The 14301-nt window shown below is 36.7% G+C and overlaps 1 protein-coding gene across 3 annotated transcripts; it reads left to right on the top strand.

The window, feature by feature from the left end:
* Positions 1-3965: 3965 nt before the first annotated feature.
* Mtx3 (metaxin 3) lies at positions 3966-12853 on the top strand. 3 transcript variants are annotated; one of them, XM_004645742.2, is made up of 9 exons: positions 3966-4055; positions 4452-4521; positions 4894-4970; positions 5780-5872; positions 6422-6604; positions 6752-6828; positions 7313-7470; positions 9030-9118; positions 12725-12853. In XM_004645742.2, exons 1-9 carry the CDS (start codon positions 3975-3977, stop codon positions 12833-12835), a joined length of 939 nt encoding a protein of 312 aa, XP_004645799.1. In that variant the 5' UTR covers positions 3966-3974; the 3' UTR covers positions 12836-12853. The 3 variants fall into 3 exon arrangements, with proteins under 3 accessions (XP_004645799.1, XP_023561826.1, XP_023561827.1); XM_023706058.1 differs by lacking the exon at positions 6422-6604; XM_023706059.1 differs by lacking the exon at positions 9030-9118 and having other exon boundaries at positions 12725-12801.
* The last annotated feature ends 1448 nt before the right edge of the window (positions 12854-14301 follow it).

Here is a 14301-nt window from a genome sequence, read left to right as displayed (position 1 = left end):
CTGTGGGGGACTCAGGTCAATAATTTCTGACATTGCCAGTTAAACAGAAGACCCAATGCTATTATGGGCTACTGGACTCTTTTAGAATATTTTGCTGAGTAATACACCTATAATATTCAATAACGGAACGTAGGAATAATGGGGTATACCTATGAATGTCCATTTTGTATCTGTGTATTCAAAGTGTCTGGGATAGATATATAGTTGCATTCTCTTAATGAATAGAATGATTTGTTCTAATGGTGTTTTTAAATAGGATCACAAGTCCGCATCTTGTACAGCAATTAACCACTAAGAAGGATATATGCAGTGCATTATTTATTGAAACTGTACTTCCAATTTGATTTGAAACTCTCTCATTGCTATCTGTTTATCAATAAAACTTTGAAAAAAATAAAAATAAAAATAAAAATAAGAATCGGGGACTGAGCACCCTGAGGAGGCCAGGAAGAGTCACTAATCCACCTACTACTGGCTGGCTACTGGAAAAAGTCCTGTTCTATATTCATTCCTGCTTGCTACATGACTCACTTCCCCATTTGGTCCTGGACTTTATCAATTTTACCTGAGCAATGGTGCTTGTAATCTCATTGGTTGACCACAGTTTTGTCCCACTTCATGCCCACCTAAGCGAGTTCCGATATACTCCACCTTAGATCCACATGGTTTTACACTATAAAGTCCTTGAAAGAGACAGCTTTCTGGGGACTACCTGCTTGGGAACCCCCTCCTGTCCTTCCCTTGGACAGAAGCTTTCTTTCCCCCAATAAATATATTCTGCTCATAACCTCTGTTTGCTCCTAAAATTCATTCTTTGGTTTTAGAGAACATGAACTCGTCCCAGATATCTTTCAGGTTGGGAGTTTCAATTTTTTCCCCTATATTATTTTCTCTTTATATCATTTGTAGGTCATCCACTGAGATTGTTTTCTCTGTATATCAAGACCGTAACAGAGGGCCAGCCAAATAGCTCAGAGGATTAAAGCACCTTCAAGCAGGCACAGGGGTCAGGGGTTCGATCCCTGAGCCTGCCATGCAAGCCTTGCCCCCAGGACATGCTGAGAGGGCAATTGAGACTGGGCATGGTGGCATGCACCTGTAATCTCAGCTCTTGGGAGACTGTAAATAGGTGGATCACTATGAGTCCGATCTAGTAGCGAGTCCCTGAACACTCTGTAGATCCTTCCCTAAAATACAAAAGAAAGAAAGAAAGAACATAATTGTATCTGATTCCTGGAGTCATTACAAAATTGAATGAGTTATGTCAGATGCATACTTAAAACAATTTCTAGCTTGTAGAAATTGCTGCATAAATGCCAGCTACTATTAAATGTTCATTACACAAAATGTACCTCAGAGCTAAAACAACCTTCACCTTATAAGTGAGGAGCTGAGGAATCAAGATAAATAAGGATTGACTTAAAAACATATGAATAATTTAGGCACTAAGTCAAACCCCAAATTCTATACATTATCTTTTTGTTGTTGTTGTTTGTTTTTCTCCCTAAGAATTTCTACATCTAGGCAGAGACTGTATTATGGAATCTTTGATTTATAAGGGACATTTGAGGCTCTTTAACTTTCCCATTAGGAACATATTGCATGATCACTTATCACGAACTTTTCATTTTTGCCAACAGCTCCATTTCACAGATTTTTTAATCATTGAGGGAAGAGAGACAGTGTTACTAAGAAAACCTTCAGCAGGGCTCTCAAGTTAAGAAACACTTGAGGGACAGGAATGGATGCCAAAGTCATTCCCCTGAGTTCAGCTGACCACTACTACTGAAGCCATTTTAATACCCATCTTTTGAAAAATAAGATTTTCTTTCAGGGAAAACACTGTCTGGAATATTCATCATAAAGCTGTGATTCAAGCCATCCCACACATACATGTTTTTTTTTCACATACATGTTTTGAAGATAGTATTCTTCCTGGTAAGCATTTGAAATTATGATTTGGATGAACTCTGTAGCAGCCAGACAAAAGCACAAGGGTCAATTACCCATACCAGGGACAATCTCAGAAGGTTTTGACTTTCTGTGTTGTTCCCTGGGACAGTTTTAAGTCTGGTTTTGCAACCAAGCTATGCCAGGATTTTAAAATTCAATGTAGCACATAGAGACTCTCAAGAGGAATTACAGCAATAAAAGATTGCTAGTAACTAGGTACAAATAAACCTGTGTGGAAGAATTTTCTCATGAGATGCACTAAAATTCTATTTTCTGCCTTAATTCAATACTAAAGGAAGAAATTTAATTTCTCCTTAGTGCAAAGAAAATCATCATAGGAATATGTAACAATATCAGTAAGGGAGCACACCTAACCAAATAATTATGTGTACTCAAAGAATATTCATCCACCACATTCCCAACCTCCACCCCTTCCTTCATAAATGGGACATAGAGAATGTATATTCTCCATATATGATCATTTTAATTGCCTGAGAATAGTAGCACTCTGAGTTTATACCTCAAAACAGGGAGGTTCCATTCCTTGAATCTAAAAGTTCAATTACTGCATCTTCTTTACACTGAAGACAACACAGATTCTTTCCTATATAGGATTGTGCTTCTTTTGTATTTCTTCAGCATTTTATTCACATCTCTAAACTTAATCATAACAAAGATTCATTACTTAGATGTGTGTCTGTCTCCTTTGTGGACCCAGGAGGATACAATTCATGTTCTAAATGTCTATATTCTCCCAGAGCCTTACAGTGTCTCAGACATAGTAGCTGCTCATTTATTATGTAGGTTTAACTGTAAGCATATATAGCTATAAAATATTATTAATGGTTTTTAAGTTTATTATATCTTTCCCTTCCCATTTCTAAGCACTCTTATTTTTTAAAACAGGAAAGACTAGCAGTTGACATTGTAATTTAGACAATTATGTAAATAGTAAGAAAGTGCCTAGCAAATACTTCCTGAACAGTTATTTTGTGAAAATTTGCAGATGTTTTCTTTTGACCTTTTGTTGTTTCAGGGAACCTCACCTAGCTCATTAGGACACAGAAAAGAGAACTTATAGAATAACTGAAGGATCGCAGGAATATTACTGTTCCATTTAAGAAGACTCAGTACAGAAGTCCCAAGTCTAGAAGCCAGTAAATTTACCTGGTTCATGGCATTTCTAAGTTCTATCTTTCTTCTTTAGTGGGTTTTCTGAGAAATTGACAGATTTAATTTTCAAGAAACCATGCTATGCTCACTAGACACAGTGTCTTGTTAAAAAATTATTAAGATTTCAAGACAGTGATAGCAGAGCCTTAGTTGAGACCCTCTTGTCAGCACGGGGCCTGGAATGACCGCGCCATCCCACACCTAGAAGGTGGCCCTGTTCTGTGTCAAAAGAGCTTCTGTAGAGTGAAGGACAAAAGTTCGGAGACTTAGGTCGACAATTCAAGTACATACACGGAGTTCCAAGAATGGAAAGGAAGTCCCATCTAGTCATTCCAAGCAAGGTGTACTTGAGTTCATTTTTGAGGAAACAGTTGAACATTGGAAGAAAGACGTTCCAGATAAAGGAGTAACACTGACGGGGGCAGAATTCACTTGCTAAATTTCAGGAACAGGGACACTTTCAAAGAGGCTAGAGCACATGGACACAAATGATACTATGCCTGAGAGTAGAAAAGCTAATAAATATGGGGGGGGGGGAATGAAGGGATAAATGGACCGCGTCTGTTGTGCTAAATCATTTTAAACATAATTCTGTAAACAAAACCCTTATTTTACTAATGGGCAGCCTTTCCGTTTGAACGGAATTTGACCCACAGTGGGCATCCAGTGACCACCCCTGGACTGACTTCCGGACCCGCTCCTGAAGCCGCGGAGTCTGCCCGCAGCGCGCAGTCCTTTGGCGCTGCGCGGAGCCCACCCGCCCCTCCCGCTGCTTCACCACCCCGCGCTCCACGTGCCGGAAGGTGGGCAAGGAAGTACTTCCGGATGCAAAGGTCGCTCCCAGAAAGATGGCGGCCCCCTTGGAGCTCAGCTGCTGGGGCGGCGGCTGGGGGCTCCCATCGGTACACACCGAGTCTCTGGTGGTAATGGTGAGGCCGCCCTGCCAGCTGAGACGCGGAGAGAGGGGCGGGTTCGAGGCGAAGCCGGGACGCGTGTCCCGCGGGTTGGGCCGGCCCAGCTCCGCTCCCCACACGGTCCTCTGAGCCTCCGCTCGAGTCACCGCTGGCCTGTGATCCCGGGGCCCGAGTGGCAGCGTCGCGACCTCTCTGGTCGGCCCCGCGTTTTTGAACCTTGTGAAGCTCTCTGCGCGGTAAAGTGAAAGCTGTCGGGTTGCGAGTCCCGCGGACCTCTAGGGAAGTGTCCCCGAAAGCTGGCTCGCTGTCTGGAGACTTACGTTTAGAGGACGGGACAGTGAAGATAAAGCTGCATTGCAGATTTGGATTACATTTTCAATCTAAAACGTGTTGTTGTAAACTCTGTTTCAGGCTTATGCCAAATTTTCTGGTGCACCCTTGAAAATCAGTGTCATAGACAACACCTGGAGGGGTTCACGAGGTACAGTGTAAATCAAACATTGTTTTCTGCCCTTCCCCCACCCAGTTCCATTTAAACCCACAAAAGTATACAGCCAGCATCACCTTCGGGTTTTAGTTTTTTATATGATCTTGAGTATGTGTTGTGTATGGTTTGATCATCCTCAATAATAACGCAAATTGCAAGCCAAATCAGTAAAAATTTTGACAAATGAAAATATTCTCTAGATCTCTGTGAGATTGAAAAAATTAAGTCGTAAGCTTATTATTTAAAGTGCGTCTTCATTTTTCCCTGTCCATATGTAGGATTGATATAATTAGTATATTGGAATCTCTTCAGAGAAGTCACAAATTTTGCTTTGTATTTAATTTTAATTTTTTTTTTTTATTGCAGGTGAGATACCAATTTTGACAACTGATGACAACGTTGTTTCTCAACCTGCAAAAATACTAAACTTTTTAAGAAAACAGGTGGGTGTTTCCTTTTGAAGAAGTATATTATTGATCATCTTTTTAAAAAAACAAAATTTGTTTCTATTTTTTGTTATTTTGCAACTCATACAATTGGAAATAACTTGAGTTGATGAAAAAGGGACTTGAGAATCACTGCCTGAAAAATCATGACTGAAATCATACGGTGAGGTCTAGTCAGTGTATATCTTCATGCACTTTGCTTGGATCTTACTGACATTTATAAGAAGCTTCAGTTTAGGTATGCATTATTTCTCTTACACCATCATCAGTTTGATGACATAGTTGCTACACATTTTGTGCTGTGTGTAACATCAGAGATCCTACTGAAAACAACTATTTATATGATGTGTGTTTTATAAAACAGTGTATCTAAAACGTTTGAGCAGGTGCATATGTACTTAGAAATATCCCAAATGTTTAAACATGTAAAGATTGATATGAGTACAAAGTTACACTTGGCTTTGCCACTACTTCATAAATATTCCATGTCAGTATAATTCGGGAATTGTTTCCCTTTATCATTGTAGAAAGCTCAACCAGTTGGAATTTTGTTTTTAAAATGACAACCACAGTTAATGGTATTTGTTAACTTTGTACTACATACTATAGTCTTTTCAAGTAAGTTAATTTTAAAATCACATTTTGTGCAACATTTATTGATGTGCTAAGAATCTTATGTGCGTTAAGCAATAGTTTTCAGCAGGTCTGTATTTCCCACTTTTAATATCATGTTTGCCATTATTTAGCTTCACTGTTCTCTGGATGCTGTTTGACTACTGAAGTGCTTTGGTTTTGATTTTTAATAGAAATATAATGCTGATTATGAACTGTCAGCAAAACAAGGGGCAGATACACTGGCTTACATAGCTCTCCTTGAAGAGAAACTTCTCCCTGCTGTGGTGAGTATTTGTGAATATGACAGTATTTTAGTGACTTAATAGGACATTGCACTTTGTTTGGATCTTATTGACATTTAAATTCAATTTAGATTCAAGATTTAATTTCAGTTGTCTGGGTAGGAAGATCTGAAATGCTTACTAGAGGGAAGTGTGCTTGCATGTTAATCTTGATTCTTTTAGTATTAGTCTTACTGGATTGTATTAGACATTCAACTAGTATGTGTTTAAAAATGAAAGATAAATAATTTTGGGAACAAAAATTCTTCAAGGGAGATGAAATTTTTTTCATATATGGATTGGTTAAATTGTAAATCATGCATTTAGCAAATATTTGCTGTGTACCTACTCTATGGTAGTGCTAGGTCTTGTTCTGGGTGCTTGGGGTATAGTAAAAACTCATAAATGTGATCTTGCTTTATCCTGAATCATTCTAACTATAAAATTTATATAGCCACTTAATACAAAGATACTTATGAGAGATTCTTACATTGATTGAGCAATTTTTTAGTAAAAGTATGTTCTTGGAATATTTTTGCTCTACTTTTGCAGCTCCACACATTCTGGGTAGAGAGTGACAATTACTTTACTGTGACAAAGCCATGGTTTGCGTCACGAACTCCTTTTCCCTTGAGTTTGATCCTGCCTGGAAAAATGTCTAGGGGAGCACTGAATAGGATTCTCCTGACCAGAGGAGAGCCTCCACTCTACCATGTCCAAGAAGTAGAAGCACAGGTATGGATGAGAATACTCAAGCAAGGACTCTCCAGGGAAAAGATAGGAAACAGCATAAACTGACCAGAGCATAGATGCTACCTCAAAAGCAGTTTCAGAGCATCTTCTATCTTTCCAACTTCTGAGATGTAATTCCACTTTTATTAGATATACAGAGATGCCAAGGAGTGCCTAAACCTTCTATCAAACAGATTGGGAACATCTCAGTTCTTTTTTGGAGATACGTGAGTGAAAAATTTTTTTGAAGATACGTGAATAAAAACCATTTTAGTGTATATATTACATGAGCAGCTATTTAAAGCAAATCCTTCCTGTGCCACAAAAGATGTTTTTCACTTAAAAAAAAAAAGATTTAATGTGTTTTTATTATAGAAAACATTTTCTATCAGTGAACTAACATTGGTTTAAAATGCTGCATATGTGAATGTGAAACAGTGAAAATTGCTCCCATCCTACCTCCAGTCTGTTTAACACTTGTGGAAATGAGTTTCTAATTTTTTATTTCATCTTTTGATAAATGAAATAAGTGGTTATTTTAAAACTACTTAAAAGAACCCTTGTTGCATTGTTTTTGTAAAACAGTGCCTGTTAAACTATTTAAAATATTGTATCATGTACTTCAGATTTGATAATATATTTGAAAGAAAAACACAATCCCGAATTATATTTTTTTAATGTACTTAAAAAAAATCCTTAATGTATTTCCAGGCCTTCTACTTTGGATGCCTATGTGTTTGGCTTTCTTGCACCTCTTTATAAAGTACAGTTTCCTAAAGTTCAGTTACAAGAACATCTGAAACAGCTTTCCAATCTCTGTCGCTTTTGTGATGACATCCTAAATAGTTACTTTAGGCTTAGTCTTGCAGGTAAGCTGGCTGTTCTTCAGCTAATGTTTGTTTGCATAGTGTTTTTGCATATTTTCCTGGTAATGCCTAAGCAATACTTGTTACTTACTTTAATATAAACATCATCTTTAAATACTGGGTTATAACACTTCACAGAGCTACATTTTTCCTGCTTCATTTTCCCCATTAATGTTATTTAAGCAAAAATGTGCCTTGTGTATGATTTATTCCTCTGAATATTATATATTTCTTCTTCAAGTGTTCTTTTTAATTAATTTTATTGAGAAACAAATACCAATGAGACAGTTTCAAAACAGGTTAGTAGAACAGTTAAAGTAATTAATACATTGTATATTGTTGTCTTTGTAGTAGTTATTCACAGTACAAGATGCAGTACTGCCACTTTGAAGTGGGTCTGTCCTAAAAGATTAAAACTACATGTATTCTGAGTCATTGTTGAAATGTTGTATTTATTCTAATGTAGATAGGCATTTGCTTTAAGTGATTCTTACTTGCTGCATCTTGTACTTTTGTCTGTGAACAGAAATTAGTGGCAAATTGATTTTGGTGAGATACTCCCATGATTCTGTTGCTTAAAAAATGAGTGCATCAGACTAATAGAGGACCATTGTCAGTTGGAGTGGTTCTCTGATTGTGAGTCTTTGTGATTAACTGACTGAGATGTTGAAGTTGTATTGGGAGAGTTGGCTGAAACTGTCCTTTTAAGCAACTAAAAAGTTACAAAGATAGCTGGTATAGGTAGACAGCCTTTTTTTTTTTTTTTTTTTTTTGCTGGTGGGGGGTTAATAGGGATATACAGGGAGGAGTAAGATTGGAGATCATGAAGCCAAGTAACATTTAACTTTGTTGCTTTAGAACAATGACTAGCAAACCTTTTTTTACAACAAATAAAAAATGTTGGGTTCTATTCATGACTTCGTGAATTAGAATCACTCTAAGGATAGGTCCTAGAACTCTGACCTTTTAAAGTCTCTCAGTGTTTTTAGTGCCTGGTAAGTAGCTGTTTGGAAGTTATTGCCTTAGGAAGCTATCGTGATAGTTGTGACCAAAGACTTATGCCAGAGGGGAAAATACAACTTAAATTTCAGAGTGAAAGGACTGTTGTGCTTTTTTTTTATTTTAATAATTTTATTGAGAAAGAAGTAGCTATGAGATAGTTTCAAAACAGGTTAGTAGTACAGTTACAATAATTAACACATTGCATATTATTGTCTTTGTAGTAGTTGTTCCTGATACAAGATGCAGACATGATATCTTGTCTAAACACTATTAGTTCAAAACTTTCTCATTGAACTAAGAGAAAGTAGCCGTATATTATTGTGCTTTTACTGATACTGTGGGTATCTACATGGCACTTGGGTTGTGATGTTCTCAGTGGAGATTTTATTCTTTTTGTTTAGCTTTGCTATCCCTTATAACTTTGCTTTTGAACCCAGGATGACTTTTCCCTTTGTTTTTTTGAAGGGTGAAACACTTGGAAGGGTGGGTAGACTCAAAATTCTTTTAGTCTAAACAGCTTTAATGACCTTCAAAATTTCCTCTCTGTCCTCACTTTTTAGGTATCTCTCCAACTGGACAAGAAACAGTAGATGCAAATCTACAGAAACTCACACAACTTGTAAATAAGGAATCCAACTTGATTGAAAAGGTCAAGTTTATTTCAAACATTCTTTTACAGTAGTCTAGTATTTTCCTTTCTGCAGCCAGCGTTGGGTCACTGACGTTACCCTTTCAATTTTCTGAAGGGTTTATGTTTCAGAAAGCTGTTTAAATGCACTTTTACTGAGGTTGTATATAATAAAGTATTTTGAAGCCAGTAGTGACCTGATTGCTACGGTGAAAGTCCAGATAATGACATTATGTTTACTTTTACCACACAGATGCACTTGTCAAGCTAAGAAGCCTAAATGACTAAGTTAAAAAAGAAGAAGCTTTGTATAGTGGCCCATGCCCCTAATCCCACCTACTCAGGAGGGTGAGGCAGGAGAATTGCAAGTTCATATCTTTCCTGGATACTTAGACTCTGTATCAGAAATTAAAAGGACTGGGGATGTAGTTCAGTGATAGAACACTTGTGTAGCATTTGACAAGGATTTGTCTAGGATTTGATCTCCAGTGCTGCAAAATAGACAACACAGAAGTTCTTGTTAGTCTGTATTTCTTTGTGCTTTTCTCTTCTCTTAATAGCACTATGATATCTTCTTGTGTTTTTCTCTTTCCTGTTCTGTTTTGGATATAGTCAAGATTTCCACTCTTTGCCACTTTGGGATATTTATTTTGTAAGAGCTATATTAAGGAACTAGATGGAGGAAAGAGTCAACAATGGAAATTTCAGGGGTGATTCTAATTGGGAAAATACAAGAAAATTCCACATTTTTTCCCAGCTATCTGATGAACCTGCTTTTTACAGTTTTTTTGTTAAGTAATTTAGATATATATAGTGATCCTATTCATCATAGAGAATTTGTACTTGAACATGCAATATCTTAGTGATTTTTTTCTTACATAAATTAAAGCATTTCATTTCTTCACCAACACTGGCATAATATGTGAGGCTCATATGAGTTAGCTCTCTTAAACCTGAGAGCAACTTTGTATAGATACTATTGTTGTCACCATTTTACAGACGTGGATACTGAAGCAATGGGACTATCTTAAATCAGCTAACAAGGTTGTTCCCCTGGCATAAAGTAGAATATGAACGTAAACCATAGAAATGGAATGCTACCATGAGCTTTGTGTTAGCTGTTCATCTCAGTGATCAGACATCTTACCTTGTGAGCAAGATCATGTATCCATTGCTAGTGGTGCTAATAGTCAGGTATAGCGCTTTCATTCTCTGGGATGACCATCTGTTGCTTTTATGGTTTGTCATGTGTTATAATGTGAGAAGTGAGAAAAACTGGATAGTAAAATTGTAAACACTTAATAATTTTTGAAATTTTCCAAAATTGGATTTTGTCAAGAATTGGATTGTACTAACTCAAATCTTTGCTTAGTTCAGGAAACCTCATGATGGAGCTATATAAAGTATAACAAAGTTGTAAAATAACTGATATATAAAGTATATCAGTTGCCTACTAAATGAAGACTATCAAGTGTGCTTTACATTTTCTGTATTTGACAAATTCAAGCCAAATATGGAAGGAGCACTATGAATACCTACTGTATAGAAGGTGAAACTTAAGGGCCCTGTCACCACTTTGTACACAGCACCTGAGCTCATCAGTTTGTGAAGGTGTTTTTGACCTATTTCAATTAAGCATTCCCTTTCCTCCACTTTCCATTCATTCATCCCAGCTTATCCATGGGAAATGTGTGATTTATTGGTTAGCAACAGATTCTGTTGGCCATTACGATTCATAATTTGAAGAGAAAGTCTGGAGCTTAAAAAGAGAATCATGTTTGAGGAAATTCATTTTATAAGAAAGAAAAGACATCTTAACAATCTAAATAGTTTATTGTTAATTATTTCTGGAGGAAAAATAATTTTTTTCTCTTTTTCTACAGACCTTATTTATTTCTGCTGAAAAACATTTTTTTTTAGTTTTTAAAGAGGCTACAAGGGCCAGTCAAATAGTTTAGCGGATTAAAGAACCTGCCAATAGGAGCAGGGGCTGGGGTTTTGATCCCTGGGCCTGCCGTGCCTGCCCCACTCCTGGGGTGCACTGAGATGACAGTTGAGACTGGGCATGGTAGCGTGCGCCTGTAATCCCAGCTGTTGGGAGACTGTAAATAGGTGGATCACTACAAGTCTGATCTGTTAGTAAGATCCTGAACACCCTGTAGACCCTTCCCTAAAATACAAAAAAAAAAAGAGAGAGAGAGAGTACAAATTAGAATTCAAACAAAAAATTTCACATAGGAAAAGTAATATGAACTTCACGGTATTTGTTGTAATACATAGTGTTGTCTTGCATCCAGTTATTCGTATTACCAGATATATGCATGTAAAATTGGTAGAAGGAAAAAAAATGTATAAGAAATTAAGAGACAAAGTACAAACAATTAAAAAAAGGAGACAAAACAAATTCAGTATTATCTGCTCCTTTCCCTGCATGGTACAGTTGTCCAAGCCATCCTGTTTACCTACATAGATAAACCTCTTTCCCCCACTCCCTCTTCTGTCCTTCACTTCAACTCAATGAAAAACATTTTTATAAGAAAATTTTGTAAATATGAGGGTCAGTTTTGAATAGTCTGCACCTGTGTAAAGTTAAAAAAAACCTGCCTATCGAGTAGTTTTTAGGATCTTGTTTTTTCTTGGTTTTGTGCTTCTTGGGTTGCAATTACTTTCCAGTAGTGAAGGTTAAGCTAAAAGTGAACTCACCATCAGGATCCAAGTCTTCCACTTTGTGGAGTACTCTGGTTAAAAGTAGTTTTCAGGAATTTGATTTCTGCGTAATCTCTATCCTACATTGGACATTTTCTTAATATGCTTACATTAATTTGTTTCTTTTTTTTTTCTTTTTAAAGTTTTATTGATAAACATATAGCAATGAGACAGTTTCAAATCAAATCGAAAGTACAGTTTCAACAAATAATACACCGCATATATTCTTTTTAGTGGTTAATTGCTGTACAAGATGCAGACTTGTGATCCTACTTACAAATAATTTGTTTCTTTAAATCAGGCTTGAACTGATTGATTGTTGGAAGGTGTGTGGATTAGGCATAAAAAATTTGCCCTTTCTACCTCTTTTTCTAACTTCTCTTTGTGTACATACTTGCAGCTTGAAAGAGCTGGGCTTTCTGAGTAAAGGACAGGTCATTTTCATGGAGGCAAAACATTGAAAGAATGATAACTGTTGTAGTAAGAAGATGTGGTTTAGATTTCAGCGCTCATAGTAGCTTTTGGGCCTGAGACCAATCACTTATCCTTTCTGACCCTCATTTTGCTAATTTGTACATCAGGGAAGAACTGGGTTTCCTTGTCTTCAGTGTATTGGGAAGATCAGATGCAACATTGGGCTGCACAGACTATAAACTGTGGGGCTTAATGTAATAGAATTAGTGCTTTTACCCTTTCTGTTAGAAGACCTCTTAAACTGACGCTGTGGGTGAGTTCATTTTCATTTAGTGGAATTATAAAATGTGAAAGTCCCAAGGGTGAGTCATAATGCTTTCTGTAGGTAGTCCACTAGTATTAGCAATATGATATTTACAGTCCTTGAGAGTACTTGTAGGAAGAAGTTTCTGTAGCAGTTCTGGTGACATATGGTTAATCAGGTGTGTCTTTTTGTGCATCCTGCAGATGGATGACAATCTTCGTCAAAGCCCCCAGCTGCCTCCTCGGAAACTGCCAACACTCAAATTGACTCCAGCAGAAGAAGAAAATAATTCCTTCCAACGGCTATCACCCTAACAGTCATCACACTTTGTGGTTGGTCCTAGTTGTATGAATTGGTGTAATCTCTTACCAGGTATATGAAGCCAAAAAGAAAATACTATAAATAGGTATAAGGAAGAATCTAAAACAGAAGTTCTCTCTGACTTTTTTTTTTAATTAAGAAGCTTGTATTTTTGCTTGGCAATGCATTTTAAATAAAGATGAATGCTAAATGAATATGGTGGGTGGGAGGGAAAAGCCCACCATAATGTATATATATATGAATAACAAGCAAACAAAAAAACCTGCCTTAATTTTGGCAGATTTTTGCCTTTGGTTTATGTGTTCCTGACCAAAAGCTACAATTATATTGTGAATGTGTGTTCTTAATTTATTCCAGTTAAATTATTCAGTTTATTAACTTAGTTTTTTTAGACCTGTCTGAATACCTAATATGTGGCTCTATGGCTGAATCTCTTTTCTTCTGTTAAGAAAACTGATGCCTATTTTAAGAATTAGAAAAAATATAAATTGCTTCAATAGAAAAGTTTGTATTTAACTTTAAATGCAGTGAGGAATGTGCTTTCTAATTATGTTCTCATAAGTCTAATCTTTTAGAAGTTTACTACCATATATCAATATTAAAAGTGATTCTATTTAATGTTCACCCAGCGATAGGCTCTTCAGTACAGCATCATTTACTGATGTGTTCAGTGTAGGCCAGGAAGATTTCTTCTGTTTGCTGGGGAAATGTGGCAGCTTTACACCTATGTATTTGTAGTGTGTGTTTAATCATCTTGTTTTGTTGGTTCCAGAACTGAATGTGTTGGTCTTCTTTACTGTGAGGCCATTAAACCTTAATGAAACTTGCCCAGTATTAGACACTACTCAGGAGGAGGTGCCTGCAGCCAGGGTAATAATGTCTACTATGTGTCTATCTGAGTTCTCCATGCTTGATTCAGGCTAGTATTTTTTATAAGAAACACATTATGTAGTCACAAGCTTTCTGACAACTAATTGTTTTCCATATATTTTAACTACAGTTGAAAGATCCAAAGGAATAATCAGAAATAGATTTTTAAGACTTTTCTATTCATTGGTTGCTGAACTGTTCAAGGATTTGCTGTGTGGGAATTTTACTTATACTATAATAGAAACTTGCTTGGTGGTTGAGGTGCTTCTGTTGTCCTAAGACCATCTCTGGGGTTTTTTAATGTAGAACCATGTTTGATTAGTATCTTAAAAGATTACCTTGGTGCTCAGCAAGTCTTACCAAGTCCTATAGAAACCAGTATGTTAAGCAAGCTTCATTGTAGAGAGACTCAGCTTAGTGGAGCTGAGTGAAGTTATGTTTGACCCACAGCTTCCTAATTTGTTCTGTGTTTAGACAGCTATTCATACAAAAGTCTTTAAGTCATTCTAAATATTTTTCCTGGAAGTTTTAGTTAAAGGAAAAACAACATTGTACTCTCAGGCTTGTTCATGTTTGAATGCCTTTAGGA

This window comes from Octodon degus, unplaced genomic scaffold, assembly GCF_000260255.1.
Source record: "Octodon degus isolate 3935 unplaced genomic scaffold, OctDeg1.0 scaffold00238, whole genome shotgun sequence".
Taxonomy (NCBI): domain Eukaryota; kingdom Metazoa; phylum Chordata; class Mammalia; order Rodentia; family Octodontidae; genus Octodon; species Octodon degus.
Note: the sequence above shows the minus strand (reverse complement) of the source record. Positions and strands in the feature narration are given on the sequence as shown.

What these genes read in the sequence shown, in the direction of transcription:
- Mtx3 (XM_004645742.2), top strand. Translation starts at nt 3,975, where the DNA reads ATGGCGGCCCCCTTGGAGCTCAGCTGCTGGGGCGGCGGCTGGGGGCTC. An exon ending in AGAAACTTCTCCCTGCTGTG is followed by an intron (nt 5,873 to 6,421) that starts GTGAGTATTTGT and finishes CTACTTTTGCAG; the next exon opens with CTCCACACATTCTGGGTAGA. An exon ending in CAGTTCTTTTTTGGAGATAC is followed by an intron (nt 6,829 to 7,312) that starts GTGAGTGAAAAA and finishes ATGTATTTCCAG; the next exon opens with GCCTTCTACTTTGGATGCCT.